Here is an 18181-nt window from a genome sequence, read left to right as displayed (position 1 = left end):
TGGCGTAGATATTTGTCTACAGGTACACGGTCTCACCTTATCGCTGAGGTCCATACTGGTGGCAGAGTAGGCAATCTGTGGTATGTTGAACAGCTGTAGAAGGTTCTGGACCTGGATGGCCACCGAGCTTGACCCTGGTCCAATTAAACCCACGATGGGTTTCTTCCCCCGCATCGGAGTAGCAGAGGGGTCTGCACACTTCATTGTGGGTCCTCCACCTCCTCCACCTCCTCCACCACCTCCTCCGCCTCCCCAGGACGCTCTTTCAGCCCACTCCTCGGCCTCGTCAGAGGAGACGAGCGAATCCCGTATGAACTCGATGCTCTGTTCTAGAGCCACAGCTGAGTGCCAGCAGGAGTCCCGGATCTCGCAGCCCAGGGAGATGTTGGGGAGGATGTGTGGGTCGGTGTTGATGCGGTCCAGTGTGTACATCATGGCCTCCACCCTCTGGATGCCATACTGTTCTCGCACCGCGCCACACTTGCGTTCATGTACCTGTGCAGACGAAGATGAAATCAAGTGAAATTGAAGTGGACTTTAGATAACAGCGTTGTCTAAATTTTGTCACTACTGATGATGACATTCATTATTCTGACACATTTGATTGTTTTAGCAGCCTGGATGAACAGTAAGACACATTTAAAAACTTGGGCTTTAACACATGTCTGCTTCACTGCTGGGCTAATATTGGTTTTATATTCTCATGGCCATTTGCAACTATTAAAAGTTAGATGGAAAAAAAAGCTTAAATGTCAAATAGGTTCCTGGGGAAGCAAGTGGACGTTGAAGGTTCATGAACTCGCACGGAGGTACCTGTTCTACAAATTGAATGTGTTCTTAATAAGCAGAGCAGCATTATAACTCTCTGTCAAATTTGCCCAAAAATGACCTCCAATAATTATTCTGAACATACAATCTACAGTCACAAAAACAGAATGACTATAACTATGACATACAAACCATTTTGCAGACATACACAAGCTTACCTTGTCAGCAGGAGGCTGATGATGGACGGAGAACAACGCTCCGATGATGATGTCACCAGGTATGTGTGTCACAACTCGCCGTTCGGACTGGGCGGAGTCAGCTTGATAAGATCCCACCCAAATGGACAGAACTAGCAGCAGCCAAAAAATCATCTTGGTCCGTTGAGGTAACAAAGGAGTAGCGGATCTCAAATTCTTCATAGCGCCGTCACAGGAAACTTGTCCGAGAAACACTTTTCCTGGCCATGGCAAAAGCTTGTGGCACAGAGGAGTTGTTCAGAATGGATGATGACAATGTATTCCTTTCTTCTGACTTGTCGTTCTCTCCCTCGGATTTCAAGGTGGGACCATCACGGCGACAGCGGAGACAGGTGCAGCAGTGCAACCTGGGAAATTAAAAAAGAAAATCTGGGCTAAGTCTCATTGGCTGAACGAACGTCAGGCTCCCCCAATGATAAGGTAGAGTTGGTCACAGACAGACATATTCACATAAAACACTGTTAGAATTTGAACATCTTTGTAATATGCTGCAGCACACAGGCTTGTTTGTAGTTTATGAGTTGATCTTTAATAATCACATTCTGTAGACAGTCTCCTAATTTCACTTAAACTTGACAGACTTTTTCAAATATACATTCATAATCTGTGATTAAATACACTTCTACTTCATCATCACCTCTCAGTTTGATATGAATGGGATCCCATCGATGTATATGTCATGTATGTATTAAGATAAGTTTAGTTTATCATATTGTCCGCTGCATTGAAAACGGGGGAAACACAGTAACAACTATGATGTGGGATTGTAATGTCTATTATTCATTAAACTTCAGATAAAACAAAAGTAGTTTGGGTAAAGAAGACCTTCAGTCAAGTTTAAGATTAAATCCAAACACGTTTGTATAAATAAGGTCCAAAGAATCACCCATTTTCATTCCCATCTTGTCTTTTCAGCTACTACTACGAGAGAAAACTATGTAGACTAAAGCTTGATATGCTCATATCTTTTTCTCTCACCTTACGGAGGTTGAAGTTTAATTGAAATGGGGATGCAAACTGTGCAAATAAAATCAACATAATGACCATTGCAACGGCCATTACAGTGACCAACATAATGAGCTGTTACTGTTGGTTCTTAATTAAGCTTAATATGATGACCAGAGAATCGGCTCTAGACCAGTAGTCCTGATTTATGCACCGAGACTTTGCAGACTCTGGCCCGGCTTTACGGCCTTGCCCTTTTATTCCTGGTGCGCAGCTCTAAATCACTGTGATCTGAGCGGAGTCACCACTGTCACCACTGTGTCAGCATAATATCAATAACATAACCGCAGCAGCGTATCACACTTCCCAGCTGCTATGAGGAATATTTGGTTGTCCCACAAGTTTTATACAGCACTCACTTGTGACACCAACAAAGTCACATAAAACGACTGGTAGTCACATTTGTTTCTTTAATCTATTTTTCTTATGGTCCCTTGAAGATTGAAAAGCCATGATGAGCACCAAATAAAAAACGTCATTCCTCAAGTGTCTGCCCCTTGACGCTAACCAAATTAAAACTTGGTATGTTGCAACCTAATCTCCTGCTGCTGTAATAGTATTACTTTCGCTTTTGGGTGTTCTCTCCAAATTGGAGCCCCATTGGTCGTTCTCATTACAGTACAAATTGTTTTGGATACTCAAACAAAGGAGACCATGGCAAGTTCCTTGTTATAAATTATAGAAAAATGATGAAGGTTAGGTAGCAGCGAAGAAACCCTTTTGCATGATTCAAACAGACATACAGGACACATCTAGCTACAAGAAATAAACCAAGCATAAGTGTTTAACATTAAGTAAAATAGGGGGGGCATCAGTTTCCTCCTTCTGAGTAAACTTTAAAGTAGCCATCCCTCTGCATGAATGAGCAACTCTTATAATTTGCTTCACCTCAGAGCAACACAAATACTTAACTGCAATGGAGAATTTTAATTGACCGTAAACAGCAGGGGAGCTGGGACAGTTTAGACAGCAGACGATGGCATGCACTGCTTATGCAAAACAGGATCAAGGTTATGACAGGGATGTTGGTGGTTAGCCGAGTGGGGAAAGGGTGGAGGGAGAGAGAAAAGAAGGTGGAGTGTAGTGAATTATAGAAACATAGAAATAGAGGATGAGAGGGACACGGAGGAAGGATAAGGAAACAGAGCGCATTAGATGAAAAGACAGAATGAGGGAAGACGGGGAGAGAAGAGGGGAGAGGGAGAGGTGGGGGGGAAGAAAGAGAAGGCAGAAGTGCAGAGGGAGAGGACGAGAGATAGAGCCAGAGAGGGAGATAAGAAAGGAAACAGAAGAAGGAGAGAGTGATAAAAAAGAGGCATCAAGGGACAGAGAGTCCCGCTGAACGTAATTAACATGACAGTGTCAGGATGGCAACAGGGCTAACTGCTGCTCCAATAATGAACAATTCAAACAAAACTCTGCTTGCTCTCTCTCACTCACACACACACACACACACACACACACTCCGTCTCTACCAATGACGCAATTGTGTCTCTGTCTCTCATTCTCCATATCTACTGGCACATTAATGTAAAAATGTGATGCTTTTTAAACTCTCCTCACTTAAGATTACACTGATAACGCAGCTACGACACATTCCCACTCACCAAAACCATTTTACCACCCGTTTCTCTCTCCCGAAGACAAGACACCGTTTCATTTGCACTCCTCCCGTATGCCTCTCTCACACACTCAGTCACATACATGCTGCGTCTCTCTGTCACGCTCCCCCTCTGTGTGTCTCTCTCTTGTTGCGTAGGCCTAACTGTAGCTGAAAAGGAAAAGAAAATCAAATCCTCATTGCCTAAACAAACATCTTGCACACGCCATTAGGCATTTATATCTCTAGTTCTATCCAAACTACGCACAAGGGGCATTATAAAACCTTCCAAATCAACTTCTACACAGACATAAACAGACAACATAGGCAGAGACAAACATGCTCCCTCCTTCTCTGTCTTGCTTCAATTCACAGAGTTTCATTAGTGCTGCTAGTGCTGACACACTGTTTTATGTGTTGTTGTGGAAGCCTTTAATTTACTATGTATTAGACAGAGACAATAACAATTACAATTTATCTGAAAGAATCCCTTTTCCACAAACATATTTATTTTCCTTTTCTTGCCTTGTATGACGCACAGACATTTGTGTTTGTCATTAATGACAGGGCAGCGTCTGGAGTTTTCAAAATAGAGTGTCGTTGCTCTTTTCGTCATGTGAACAGCTTGACTTTGAGTGTAAAAAACTTTTTTTATGCATATTTTGACAGGCTAAATGAGGAACATTAAAGTAAGACAAATGTAAATCATTCGCGGGGGCCTGGACGAGCACAGTGCAAATATGCACCATGATACCATATCGTAGTGTTTCTGAAATTATTCTCTGGCAACTAAAATGGGTCACACTGCTTTTTCGGTTGTACACAATTTAAGGAAGCTGCAGTATTTTGGGGAGCTTCAGCTCTTCGCTGGGAAGGCTTTTGCTGAGTAGGCATGTGACAATGTGTCTCTCCATATGCCTCTTGTTCCCGAGTGGACAGGAGGTACTATTTTTTGCACCTGAGCCTCAGGAAACAAGGGTTTTTTTCAGCATGTTTAAAGTTTAAAGGTTTCTTTCAATCATCACAAACCGCAGCCTTGTTTTTCGGAATTCTGTAAGTGCCACTAGGAGCTGTTCATGGCTCCCAGACCACATCGCTAAGGCTAGGAGACGCCAACACTCACAACAATCAGATTTGTGTCCCTTGTGTAGAGCCAATGTCCTCAGTTATTCTATCTCAAGTCTCATTAAATAAAATACATGATACACAATGACCTTATCGGACAATAAAGGGTAGAAGGATGTCACACAGCATCAGAATCTCTCTAATTCAGTATATGTGATAAAGACAATACACCACATAGGCGACAATATGTCACTGTAAACATGCTGCTGATAACTGTTGACTCTACGGGAATATATAGACTCAATAATCCATGCATGTATATGTCGTCAGAGGGTGTCAACACATTAAGGACTTCACCTGCTGCAGCAGCACAGACAAGGTGTGACACAGCGGCGCCTGCTTTACTCTCCCACACGAGCTCTGACCTTAAATCACTTTAATGTTCCATCACTTGCAGCCTCCTTTTCTCTCCTTCTCAGCCTCCTTTTCTGCGACCTCGTTGTACTTTGATTTATATATGTTTTTGTTCTACTGTGGTTTCGTTGATGTTGCTACAGCGTCCCAACACATGAATTCATTGACTGCTGTGGTCTTCTCTTGTATAAGTAATCACTGACATACACGAACAGCGTCTGGGTCGAACTGCCTCTCTCTCCAAGGAGAAATAAAAAATCCAGAGACGACAACAACAATGACTGGCGCAGCGCTGTGCATCCGTCAACCCGCAATGGGAGATCAGAGTCCGTCATTTGCACCGAATCAAACACACACACACACACACGATTTTTTTTTCCTTCTTTTTTGCAAGCGAATGGTGCAAAGCATGACAGAGACACCGTCTGAAATGAACACAGCCACAGCATGCACAGATGAAAACCGGGTTTCTGATCCCTCTCCGTCTTATTGGCATGACTGTATCTCCTACAGCCTATCAGTGCAACTGGCTGCTCTTTTTTTTAACTAGGTTACACCGTTACGGGACATAACCTTATAATATAAATCAAGGATAACTAGTCTGGATCTGACTGCAGGTAAGTCCCTTTACAAATACTGCAAGAACAATAGGTAACAGCAAAGTGCGACAAAATCACTCTGAGCAGAATATTAAGTAGGGTAGAGAGGATAAGTCTAAATAAAACACGGTGGTCTTTCATTAAGGCTATATATTTATTTAACGTCCTACTGCAAACCTTACCTTATATGAATCTATGTCTCTCCGGCGCCACTGCTACGGTCCCGCTTGATAATTAGGTTGCAAGTTATACTACCACAGAGGAACGACGCTGCCGATAACGTGTAGCCCAATGTCAACTGTCACACACACCGGAGCGGTCCGATTGCTGTGCAGCCTCCGAGCTCCCTACGTTTTCCAGTCACGCACACCTGAGCCTGTCTCCAAACACCTCTCTCCTTCATCCCGCCCCCTTTTCCTCTACGCTGCTCCTCCTCCTCCTCCTCCTCCTCCTCCTCTCCTCTCCACAGCCCCTCACCCCGCATGCCCTCCGCTCATCTCTCTCTCTTTCCACATATACCCCCCCGTCTCATTCCAGCTCTCTGCTAGTTTTACCATCTTATTTCCCCTCTCATCCACCCCTTTCCAACTCTCGATCTTTATTAATTTATCCTCCAGTCAAGTGTGGCCTAATTTTCCCTCTCTAATTTCACTAAAATAACCCATCTTTTCATTTAAGTTAGCCTCCACTCCTCTCCTTTCCATTATTTTGGTATCTCAGTTTGGATTTGGAACATTTCTTCCACATCATCCATCTTGCCTTATCCTCCTGTCCTGCATCTCGTGTCTTCCAGAAGAAAAAACAGAAGAAAACCCTTGCTTATAAGACTGTTCAAGCTAGCAGATGGTTTGCAGACCACTAATTAAAAGAGAGCAGTTGTCAGACAACGGGCCTGTTGTGTGTCTAACGTTGATTGTCTTGCCTTTAGCTTAGCATGTTCTTACCCCAATAGCGTAAACAATGAAGCGAAGATGTTTTTAAAACGTATTTATGTCATCAATACAAATGTGCTAAGCTAATAACGTTAAGCTAGTGTTACTCTTCTTTATGATTTGCACATTTAACTGACGTTAGCTTAAATTCTTCCGCAGACGTTAGCCTATAGCTTCACGGTGGCTCAGCTAACGTTACTTTGCTAAAGTCTGTTTCCCCATCTATGTGTGATTCCACCTTTCCCCAAACTCCACTTTTCTCCCATTTAACATCAACAAGTCGTCAATGTTACCATTACAACGACGCACAAGGAAGGAGACGCGGTTTTATTTAATGGGGGCACAGAATTCGATGTAACACCTGCTACCATGTTCGAACGTGAATCAATCAGAGCTGAATTCCGGGGTTCTGTTTCGTTCTCTCCTGTTCTGTTAAATTCTAACAAATTAAAATGCGATTTAATGGCGTGAATATACAGCACTTTAAGTAGCCTTTTGCCAACGCGTGTTGTAGAAGGTTCACTTTGTCGCAAGTAGGCTTTATTAAGTCGCGCCAGCAGAGGGAACAACAGACAGATAGAGACACATAGATGAAAACTGCACTGTGTGTGGTCAAACCGAGCGTATTGATTTGTTTGATATAGTGTCTTCTCCTCTCTATCTCTCTGCACATGTTTGTTTTGTCATTTCCCTTTATCGCACTCTGTCTATCTAGTGCCCTCTTGGTCCCTCTGCCGATACTTAATTAAAAATAACAATAATAATACTTTATTTGTATAGTGCTTTAAAAAGGTACTCAAAGGCACTTTACATGGTAAAAATAGAAACAATAAAAGCAACAACACAATCAAAAGAGCTGATGTAACACCAAGGGACGACACAAAACGTACGTATATAGCTTCACAGGTTAAAAGCAGATTTAAATATGAGTTAAAAAAAAGACTGATAGATCAGGAATCTGGACGCAATTTAAGCCTAAATAGCCTATTGTATCCAAGGTTCTTCTCATAGCCTAATTTGTAGTACGAATGTGGACTGTCTGTCTCCCCAGCTGATCAAATAGACATCAGAGGTGACACTGTGCACTGGGATAACGACGCATTGGAGGAGATCGATAACATTTGAAGTTTCATAGCCATCACAGGAGTAAAGAGCAATTAACCTAGACTGTGGGCTTACAGCTTCACCTGGCGTCCACTTAAAATACCCACAGAGATCAAATCATTAAAGATAAAAAAAAAAAAAAGAAATCAATACAAATCTAATGGAAACATCCTGCTTTCCTTCAAACGTCTCCACTCATATAAATCTGCCAGTGACTGACCGCCACTGCCAGCAACGACGGTCTGTTCTTTGCACGGAAATAGAGTTGTTCGTGTCTTTAATCTAACGGTGGGCTATTCAATTTGAGTTGTTTCATTATTCTTACTTGACGTGAATCAATGATTAAAAAAAAAAATAAAAAGTAAAATGAACAGGCTATCGTATCTAAACCTCTCTTTCATTTTCGCGCTATCCTCAACAGCGATTTGTTTGAAAATGTGTCTTGGCATCAACTAGGCTAAACAATATTTCCTTTTCAAATAAAATAAAAACGACTTTTGACCATGTCACGGACGTTACATAAAGTTTACAGTAGAAGGAAGGAATTATAGGAGATTAAAAAATATCATATGTCGCCATCGGCTCCAAGTGAGTAGTCTATAGACACCTTTTCTCAACGGGAATATTATAGAAGTGCTTGTTTGTTATGTTTTATGCATCCCCTTGATGTAGCCACTTTGATATGCATAAATAGCAGAAATAAATGCATGAGAAAATTGTCTTTACTCGGTCACGCCGCTACCCCACGAATGGAAAAGCAAGATAAGTTACATACCTTCGCTTGCAGGACAGGTGAATGCCCCTGGAGAAACACAGCATCCCTCACGCGTCCATCAGCGCATCATGCTGTCGGTGGGTAATCTACTTTTTCACTATGGCAACAAATGAACCCCCCTGTCCTCTCTCTCTCCGCCTCCAATGAGGATGCTCCGATGGCGTCACAGGTCATCCTCTCTCTCTCTCTCTCTCTCTCTCTCTCTCTCTTTATCTCTCTCTCTTTATCTCTGTTTCTGTCTCTCTCTCTCTTTCCCTCTGCCTCGATATTACACCTACCTCCAAGATACCATCTGGAGATACAGGCCTACCAATTGAGAGTAGCCCGGGAGAAAGAATGAGAGATCGAGGGAGAGACAGGGAGAGGGGGAGATAGAAAGGGCTTTAGAGAGCTTGCCTTTGACAAGCCTTGGATTAATTTGCCAGCCAAATGCATTTGGGATTAGCAGACCATTAAAAGAGCATAGATATAGGCTACACAAGCACACACACGTACACACACACACACACACACAACTACATAAATTCCCACACTGTCTTTCTCACACACACACACACACACACACACATGCAGGCTGGACACGGCTTTAGCTGATGTAGTGATAGCCTTACTAACCCTGACCTTTCTCTGTGTGTGTGTGTGTGTGTGTGTGTGTGTGTGTGTGTGTGTGTGTGAGTTAGAGCTGGAGTCAAGAGCTGGATCCTCCGAAGGACACAGGGGACCTGATGGCCAGCCTGTACCTGGCCTTCCTCCTCAGACTGTATAATCTCACAGAGACTAAAGCCTTATGATGATTCCAGCAGCTGTTTTAAGATCACAAAGTCACATTTTCAATCAAACAGCCAACAAAGTGTATATCAATGACGTCTGGCAAGTTAAATGACAATACCTGAGATGTTAGTACGAGTTGTGATGTTTCAGTTTCTCATGGAAAAGTGGTAATGTACGAGTCTTTGGTTTTGGTCAATCAGTATGAATAAGTCCATAGTTTACACTTGTCTCACCAACATCACAACCAGGCTGCTAACTGATTTACAATATTTACTCATTTTGATTGATCTGGATTATGTCATGCATTTACAACTGACTATGCGATGCATCAATAATTGACTTGATTGATGCATCGTGTGATACATTTGATGTTGGAATGCAGACTTTGGAGGATCTTTGGAGATTGAACAATGCATAGAGTCTCCGACACAGTTTCTGTCTGCCGTCGCTTTACAACATGTCTTTGATTTTCTAAATAGAGATGTTTAAAACGGATGAAATGCCAGAATGATCTGGGGTCCCATTTCCATGGCAACCGTTCACTGCTGTAGTAAAACAAGCAGCCAATGAAGTAAATGTCTATGTCTCTCTCTCTCTCTCTCTCACACACACACACACACACACACACACACACACACACACACACACACACACACACAAATTCAACTCTTTAATTGCAAACTTAAAACGTGATAGATGCCAATTTTGATCAATAAGCAAGTTAATATTGAAACACGTGACCGAGCAGAGTGTGTTGCAACAGGAAGAATTGGATTGAAAGGTATGACAGATGAAAATCATCCCGTTACCACACTGCATGTGCGTAATCTGACACTGACACTGTTGAGCAGAGTGTGTGGGCAACAGTGGAGTGCATCACATGGCGACAGGTTCCCTGGTTAGAGGAAAATTAGATTACAGTGACGCAACCAGGACACCCTATGAAACACACCTGCACTGTGTGTGTGTGTGTGTGTGTGTGTGTGTGTGTGTGTGTGTGTGTGTGTGTGTGTGTGTGTGTGTGTGTATGACTGGTGTGTAAAACAGCACATGCATCTAAACATCCATAGGGTAAAATTCACTTTTTACCACACTCCTCCACAAATCACAAGCACAACAGAGTCAGTGTCACAGTCGACAAATCAATTATTCAATGGCATTTCAAAATAACAGTGGATACCCATGGTTGCCATAGACACATAGCTGATTTACAGGGTTGTCACTTGTCTGTGATATTCCTACTCTAAGTAGGACAAATAGAGAAAAAAATAACGGCAACAGAGAAACAAAAACGTCAGTTATGAAACATTCATTCTCGTGTAATGTGATTCCTGCTTCATTGAACAAGTAAATATTGGGGTTTTAATGTCACTTTTAAGTGAACTAAACAATACGATTGTGACATGTGGTTAACATTCAACCTATGGCATTCAATTTCTAATAAGCCTCATCATCTTGATTGTGTTGCTCTTGTCATCATCAGGTATTTACACTCACTAAATATTATTCATGATTTACATATACGGCCTTCTTAAAAGGTGTAATATGTCTCAAATACTTTTTGAAAATTTTTCCCACTAGGTTAGAACAATGTCACAATGTCAACAATTTTCGTGTCAGTTGACAGTTTGACACAAAAGGCAGATCTGTCCACCTACTTCAACATTATGCAACTCCACTCTGCAACAATGTTGAAACGCACTGTAATTAAGTGAAAAAGTCTTACCTCATTGGCAGATTTATACCTAATTATTAAATTATTGTGAGAACAGAATGACGTGAATCTCCCTCAAAAGAGAAGCCCATTGGAACAGATGTGGGTTTAGCATGGTGTATAATCTATGACACTCTGTTTGTTGTTTATTTATAACATTTTAAGAGGAGAAATGCGAATTCAATGCACTTTAAAAAAGAGCAAGTGTCCTCAGATCTGCTGGCAGGCTGTTCCAGAGTCTGGGTGCATACAAACTAAAAGCAGCCTCAGTGTCGATTGTTAACTGTCAGCACAGGTTGACAGGCTGTCATAGTGTCTCTGACTACCAGGACTCCCTGATAACAGGGACGGCACACAAACTGGGGAAGCTGCAGAATGTGAATTTCACCTTGTAGTCCCAGTGAAAAGGGAGCCACTCATAAAACAGAAAAATCTATTTTAGGGCTGCAACTAATGATTATTTTCATTATTGATGAATATTGTTACCTTAATTAATTTGTTAGTTTTGTCGACAGAATATCGAAAAATACTCATCGCAATATTTCCAGAACTCACTGTGATGGGGTTGATTTGTCTGATCAGAAGTTGAAAACCCCAAAAGATATTTAGTTGACTGTCAAGGAAAACAAAATTCACCTGTCAGAAGATGTTTCGTAGAGAACAAAAACATCTCCACCTGTTTTTAAGATTGGATTGAAAAGCAGATTTTCTAGCAAAGAAAGAAAGAAAGAAAGAAAGATCTTCTTGGGCAACGAGGTGCAAGTTATGTCTCCCCTTGTAGTAGAAACCAGTAAGATTTATCTTCTTGTGCAGGGCTGCGGGTTAGGATTTTCATTTGAACAGAAAAAAGTCACATAAGCATAAAAAACACCACCAGCTGGTCAGCTCACCAGTGTTCTCCCTTCCCTCCTGTCTAATTACAATTGATGAGGAGGAACCTAAAACCCTGCTGTGACAGGCAGTCGCCCTGTGGCTGTTCCTCTGTTTCAGGCAATAAATGGGTCATGCTGCCCTCTTGTGTCTGGTTGGGACAAAATAATAAGATAATTATGAGAAAGCTTTACTTCATGTCACATGGTTGTTGAAATATTCTGGAGTTAGAGCGTGAACTGCTGTAACCTGAGAGCTTTAAAGAAGGTGCAATTCTCAGTAAATTCAAAGAAAAAGCTCTCTCTCTCACACACACACACACACACACACACACACACACACACACACACACACATTGTCTGCTCACTTTTCAGAGCAGCCCTGCAGACAGGTTTATCCTGTGATGATCATTCATGTGCGTACTACTGCGTTCCTGCAGCGGGATAAGCTGCACCCCGTGCCTGGCAACGGCAGCATGTGACCGGATTGTGATCCAGAGGTTTGTGCGGATGACTTTCTGCCCTGGGCCCGACTGTAAACTTCTATAGTCTGCGGAATCAGAGGGAGCCAGTGCACACTGAGGAAGAAAAAAACTCTCACTGTCTGTCTTCTTCGTAGTTTCCACATATTATAGATTATTGTGTTATGCAAGTGATTGTCACACTATGGTGAGAACACTGTCAAAGAGCCCCTTATTTTGTAATAAGCTACATGTAATTAAGTTTCTTAAAAGCATGCACAACTTGTGAACTCATAAATCAAGACAATAATGTGATCATAAGCTGTACACACAAGTTACAACCATGTTTTATTGCAGTTTTAAATATTTTTTTATCAAGTTCAATCAAGTGTTTCTTTTGTTGTTCCATATTGGTTATTATTTACAGCTCTGCTTAGACTGATATCATCCCTTTGCAGATGCTTTTTGAGTCTTTGTTATTTACACATAGCTCTGGTGCCATAGAATAACTTTTATTGTGAAATATTGAGTATTATATTGAGTGTTGTAAATACTTGGAAATCTGGCTCACTTTTAAGACCCACATGGAACACCTGACAAACAAACTGAATATTGGATTTTGTACAGTAACAAATCATGCTTCCCTTTTGCTCTCTGTTCTCATACAAATACAGAACATAACCTGTCAGGTCACAAGATATTTTTTACATTAGCTGTATGTGCTCCTCACAAATTGAATGAGCTCCAAAAATGTTTAACTTTTATATGTTTCACATGGCCTCACATAACTAAATCCAACTGGAAATATTGTTTTTGTCTTTATTTAAAAAATAACTGAAAGTGAAACCTGAATGATGGCTTACGATATCAGTAATATAATATATTTGTTGCCCAGACTAACATATACCTTATTTCTCATGCAACACACCAAATAGAGCAGAACCACTGACTACACTGACCAGCACTCCTTTAACCAGAGGAGAAACTGAACACCTGCAGAAGCTCACTTCTGATGTCACTGTGGTAGATTCTTATTACTATATTTTCTGTTTATTTTCCATATCTCACCTTTTCTGTTTCAACCTCACATCAACTTCACACTTGATCAAGCATATACTCTGGCCCAGTCTTTGCCAAGGGTAGAAACCACATGAGTTTCTGCCTGAGGTGGATCAGGGGCCAACTGGTCTCAAGACAAAATGTAAGAGGAATCAAGAATATTATCCTGAGCATGTGATGGTGTGAGTGCACATTCTTGAGTATGAGTGTGTGTGTGTGTGTGTGTGTGTGTGTGTGTGTGTGTGTGTGTGTGTGTGTGTGTGTGTGTGTGTGCTTGACAGAGTGCATGAGATCACAATGAGATCACACACTTTTCCAGAGGACGGCCCCTAAAACAGCTCAATTGGTGTAAGAGAGCGGAGGAAGGAGGTTCGGTGGAGAGTTAGATTGTAGCATAGAGGGGTAGCAAGTTCCAAAAGTTAGTAAGTTAGTAATTGGTTGCTTGTATACATACAGGTACCTGAAGAGTGTGTATTTTTCTCTAGAAGCCATCTCTAGATCAAATTTGGTTGTGTGAAATCTGGCTTGTAGCCTACTAACTAGCAGTAACTTTACGTCAGTGAATCTACTTCTCTGTGCTATAGTTGCGTCTAACCTTGCCAGCTGAAGTCTGTGAGGACATCAGGTCCTGTTGTGTCCACCTTTGCAGCAGGAGTTCACACTGTCTGACTTTCACCATGAGGAGCTTGTATGTATCTGTAGTTCTGCTGCAGCTCATTGGGACTTCTTTATGCCAATTCCCTCGCCCGTGTGCCAACTCAGAGGGACTCCGGACCAAAGAGTGTTGCCCGGTGTGGGATGGTGACGGCTCAGCCTGCGGGGCCATGTCAGGCCGTGGTTTTTGCACTGAGGTGGAGGTCTCAGAAGAGCCCCATGGGCCCCAGTACCCACACAGCGGGATTGATGACAGAGAGCGCTGGCCTTTAGCTTTCTTCAACCGGACGTGTCGCTGTGCTGGAAACTATGGAGGTGTTAACTGTGGTGAATGCAGGTTTGGTTACTGGGGTTCAAACTGTGCTGAGTACAGGGAGTCAGTGCGCAGGAACATCCTGACCATGTCACCTGCTGAGCAACAGAAGTTCATCTCTTATCTGAACCTGGCAAAGAACACCATCAGCCGTGACTATGTGATCTCAACGGCAACAAGAGCAGAGATGGGTGAAAATGGGGAGAACCCCATGTTCTCTGACATCAACAGCTATGACCTGTTTGTCTGGATACACTACTATGTGTCCCGGGACGCCTTCTTGGGAGGGCCAGGGAACGTATGGAGAGACATCGACTTTGCCCATGAATCTGCAGCATTTCTGCCGTGGCACCGAGTCTACCTGCTCCACTGGGAGAATGAGATAAGGAAGCTGACGGGAGATTTCAACTTCACCATCCCATACTGGGACTGGAGGGATGCCCAGTCCTGTGAGGTGTGCACTGATGCTCTGATGGGCGGACGCAGCCCCCTCAATCCTAACCTCATCAGCCCCGCTTCAGTCTTCTCCTCATGGAAGGTAAGAAAATGTCTCTCTCTGACTCTCAGTGAGCACAAACTGCACGGATAACTATGTCTATGAGCCAATCTTTGTAATCCATTATTAAGAGACTAAAAATTCCTTTCCCCACTAAACAAACAAAGGCTTTTTATATTTCAATTTCATTCAGCAGATCTGTTGTTCTAAAGCTGGTTTAGCCTCTTAATCCAAAGAAATGAATGAGTTGTTTTGAAACACACATTTTTTTTAAGAATTCATCTTTAAGTGGTCCAGTCAGCATAAAAGATCAGAGTGAAAATCCTATTTCAGAGGCTTTGTATTCACATCCCAGAAAATGTATCTAAGACTTTATTTTGAGTTATTCAGATAAATCCGTTAGAAACTTTGCAGTAGTTCTTGCACTTCAAATTGATGTGTGGAGCTCTTTACCAACAGTGTGTGTGTGTGTGTGTGTGTGTGTGTGTGTGTGTGTGTGTGTGTGTGTGTGTGTACGTGTGTGTAGGTGATCTGCACACAGCCAGAGGAGTATAACAACCGAGAGGCATTGTGTAACGCCACCGGGGAGGGTCCACTGTTGCGGAACCCTGGGAACCATGATACCAACCGCACGCCGAGACTCCCCACAACAGCTGATGTGGACTTCACTGTGGGCCTCCCCGAGTACGAGACGGGACCCATGGACCGATTTGCCAATATGAGCTTTAGAAACGTTGTAGAGGGTAGGAGTGGTTGAAACACACAAACGCACGCATTTTACGTATTAATGTACTTCCATGTTTAACCATCGAACCTCAACCTAATCAACGGTCTAATCTGTCGAATGAGTTTTGGCTCACTTAGTTTATACAATGTCAGAAATACAGTCACTTGTGTGTGTCTGTCTGTGTGTGTGCATACATTCAAAGAGAAGCAAGCACAAATACAGACACACACTCTTAAACCTATAAATGGTGAGACACCAGGATGAAACAGATGCTCAAAATTCATCCCACTAAAACTGAGTAATTCAATGTTCTGTTAATAAAAAACTGTTTTATTTTTGCTATACTTTGTTGCTTGAGACTAACCTTGAAGCTTTTACCAAGAGCATCTCTCAAAAATAGTCAATTCCATCTAAATGACTACAGTCACAGCCTTCAGCTGGTATCAAAAGTGACACAAAGAGCACTTGAAACACAAGTGAGTACTTTTCTTCCCTCCTGCAGGTTTTGCCAGTGCAACGTCAGGTATGGCAGTGAGAGGCCAGAGCTCCATGCACAACGCCTTGCATGTCTTCATGAACGGCTCCATGTCCTCAGTGCAGGGTTCAGCCAACGACCCCATATTCCTGCTGCACCATGCTTTCATTGACAGGTATGATGAAGCACACAAGCATGTCTCCTAATGGCACACAGGACAAAGAGAGCACACAAAATCTCTTCATCATCTGGTCAATTGTTTCTATTCACTGCAGTGAATAACCACATTTGTTTGTGATGAATAACCACATTTGTTTGTGATGATGAACAAACGTTCATGTGTTAGAAATGAGAAAGAGGGAGGGGTTACAGGAGGCAGAAACAAAAAGAGAAAAGGAAAAGGAAAAAAGACACAGTTACAACGGAAGTTTAAGAATAGTGAGACGGGAGGATAAATAATGGTGTCTTGCACATATAAAATACATATTTAAAATACTTGCTTTTTTGTTAATGTTTTTACAGAAAGATATTGACAAGACACTCATGTATAAAAAGTCTCTTATTAAGGAAATCAAAAATCCTATTTGAGAATATTTAAAGATCTCCACCTTTCCCATTTAATATTATTCGCATTTATCCTTTTTATTCCTCTATGTCTTTGTCTACCTCCTTGATACAAAAATTATATGATTTCTCAATTCCTTTTTCTATCTTTATCATAACAATCTTTATCCACCTTTCCCTTCCTCCCTCGATTTCCTCATCATCCTTCACTCCTGTTTATCTCTCTGTTCGTTCCTTCTCTTCTCCAGCATCTTTGAGCGCTGGCTCAGAGCCCACCAGCCTGTGCGGACCAACTACCCACAAGCCAATGCTCCCATTGGCCACAATGATCGTTACTACATGGTGCCCTTCCTGCCTCTCTACAGAAACGGAGACTACTTCCTGTCCGACAAGGCTTTAGGATTTGAGTATGCCTACCTGTTAGACCCGGGTCAGTACAGAATGACAAACAAGCCCAGTAAAAGATTGTTTCTACAACTTTTCCATCTATGTTGGTGGAAAAAGACAGCTTACAGTAATACACTAGACTGTTTAAACCACAATACACTTGTGTATTTATGTGATTTATAACCAGGGGCAGCTACATGCATTGAATACCATGGACAAAGAAAGTGTGCAAAATTATGTTAAAGGACTATTGTGAAGGACTCACTGAATGAACTATGTCTGTTTGTGCCACCAGCATTTATAATTCAATAATTCAAGCTGTATTGGTTCCAGAGAGGCTTAGCAGATATATTGATATCTTTCACCACTAGATGGCGATTGAGAGCGCAAAATAAAAAAAAATTTATGGTTATGCATACTTTTCATTACGTTTCTCATCATTTTGGTTATGTAATTCATGTCATTCACTTAAAAATAGTCAGTTTTCCAAATATTCGCAACTAAGGTTTCATCATTTCTTCTGCATTCTTTTTGAAGACGTCATGTATAAAGAAAATGACTAACATCATATCTCCACTACAGGCCAGAGGTTTGTTCAGGAGTTCCTGACGCCTTACCTCGAGCAGGCCCAGCAGATCTGGCAGTGGCTCCTGGCAGCCGGGATCCTCGGGGCGTTGATCGCCGCAATCGTCGCTGCACTGCTTATTGTTGCAAGAAGGAAGTGGAAGCGTAACCAGAGGAGGAGGAGGGCGACGAGCTACGGAGAGAGACAGCCATTACTGAACAGCAGCTCAGAGGAAGGCTCGTCTTCATATCAGACTACTCTGTAACACACAGATACTGTACATACAGCTGAATGAACTATTAGGGACACTCAGTGTTTTCATGTAGCAATGCATGAGACGAATCCTGGTACAAGATCAAATTTGCTATTGATTTCCCAAAATAAATCTATTTAAATTGTAAAGGTATCTAGCAGATAGTGTATGTGTTGCCTTTGAGATATTTACTGCTGAGACTTTGGCCCCCAAATTCAGTGGAGGTGAAGTGAATTTCATTGTGGTGATTATGGCATTTGGACATCAGCAACATCACAGGTTTAGATTTTTGTTTTTTAAACTTTTTTCCAATGTTTTTCAAATATTTTCTAGCACTTTTTTACTTTTTTTTAG

General features: G+C 42.0%; 2 protein-coding genes across 3 annotated transcripts in view; one reads left to right on the top strand and one right to left on the bottom strand.

Annotated features, from left to right (window-relative positions):
* grm5b (glutamate receptor, metabotropic 5b) overlaps window positions 1–8584 on the bottom strand; it is a 64949-nt gene extending 56365 nt beyond the window's left edge. Inside the window, exons 1-3 of one of the 2 annotated variants that reach the window (XM_068709507.1) lie at window positions 8520–8584; window positions 987–1372; window positions 37–495 (exon numbers count right to left, since the gene is read on the bottom strand). In XM_068709507.1, the coding sequence (XP_068565608.1) occupies window positions 37–495; window positions 987–1187 (660 nt within the window). In that variant the 5' untranslated portion in view covers window positions 1188–1372; window positions 8520–8584. Of the gene's footprint in view, window positions 1–36; window positions 496–986; window positions 1373–5890; window positions 6045–8519 lie in introns of those variants that run through there. The other variant, XM_068709499.1, reaches the window with a different exon arrangement.
* Window positions 8585–13985: 5401 nt separating this feature from the next.
* On the top strand, window positions 13986–17849 carry tyr (tyrosinase). Its single transcript, XM_068717543.1, has 5 exons — window positions 13986–14898; window positions 15383–15599; window positions 16086–16233; window positions 16871–17052; window positions 17592–17849. Exons 1-5 carry the CDS (start codon window positions 14071–14073, stop codon window positions 17837–17839), a joined length of 1623 nt encoding a protein of 540 aa, XP_068573644.1. The 5' UTR covers window positions 13986–14070; the 3' UTR covers window positions 17840–17849.
* Window positions 17850–18181: the final 332 nt, after the last annotated feature.

Source organism: Cebidichthys violaceus, unplaced genomic scaffold (assembly GCF_023349555.1).
Source record: "Cebidichthys violaceus isolate CVI_PGR_0920_01 unplaced genomic scaffold, fCebVio1.0.p SCAF_1, whole genome shotgun sequence".
NCBI classification, from domain to species: Eukaryota; Metazoa; Chordata; class Actinopteri; order Perciformes; family Stichaeidae; genus Cebidichthys; species Cebidichthys violaceus.
Note: the sequence above shows the minus strand (reverse complement) of the source record. Positions and strands in the feature narration are given on the sequence as shown.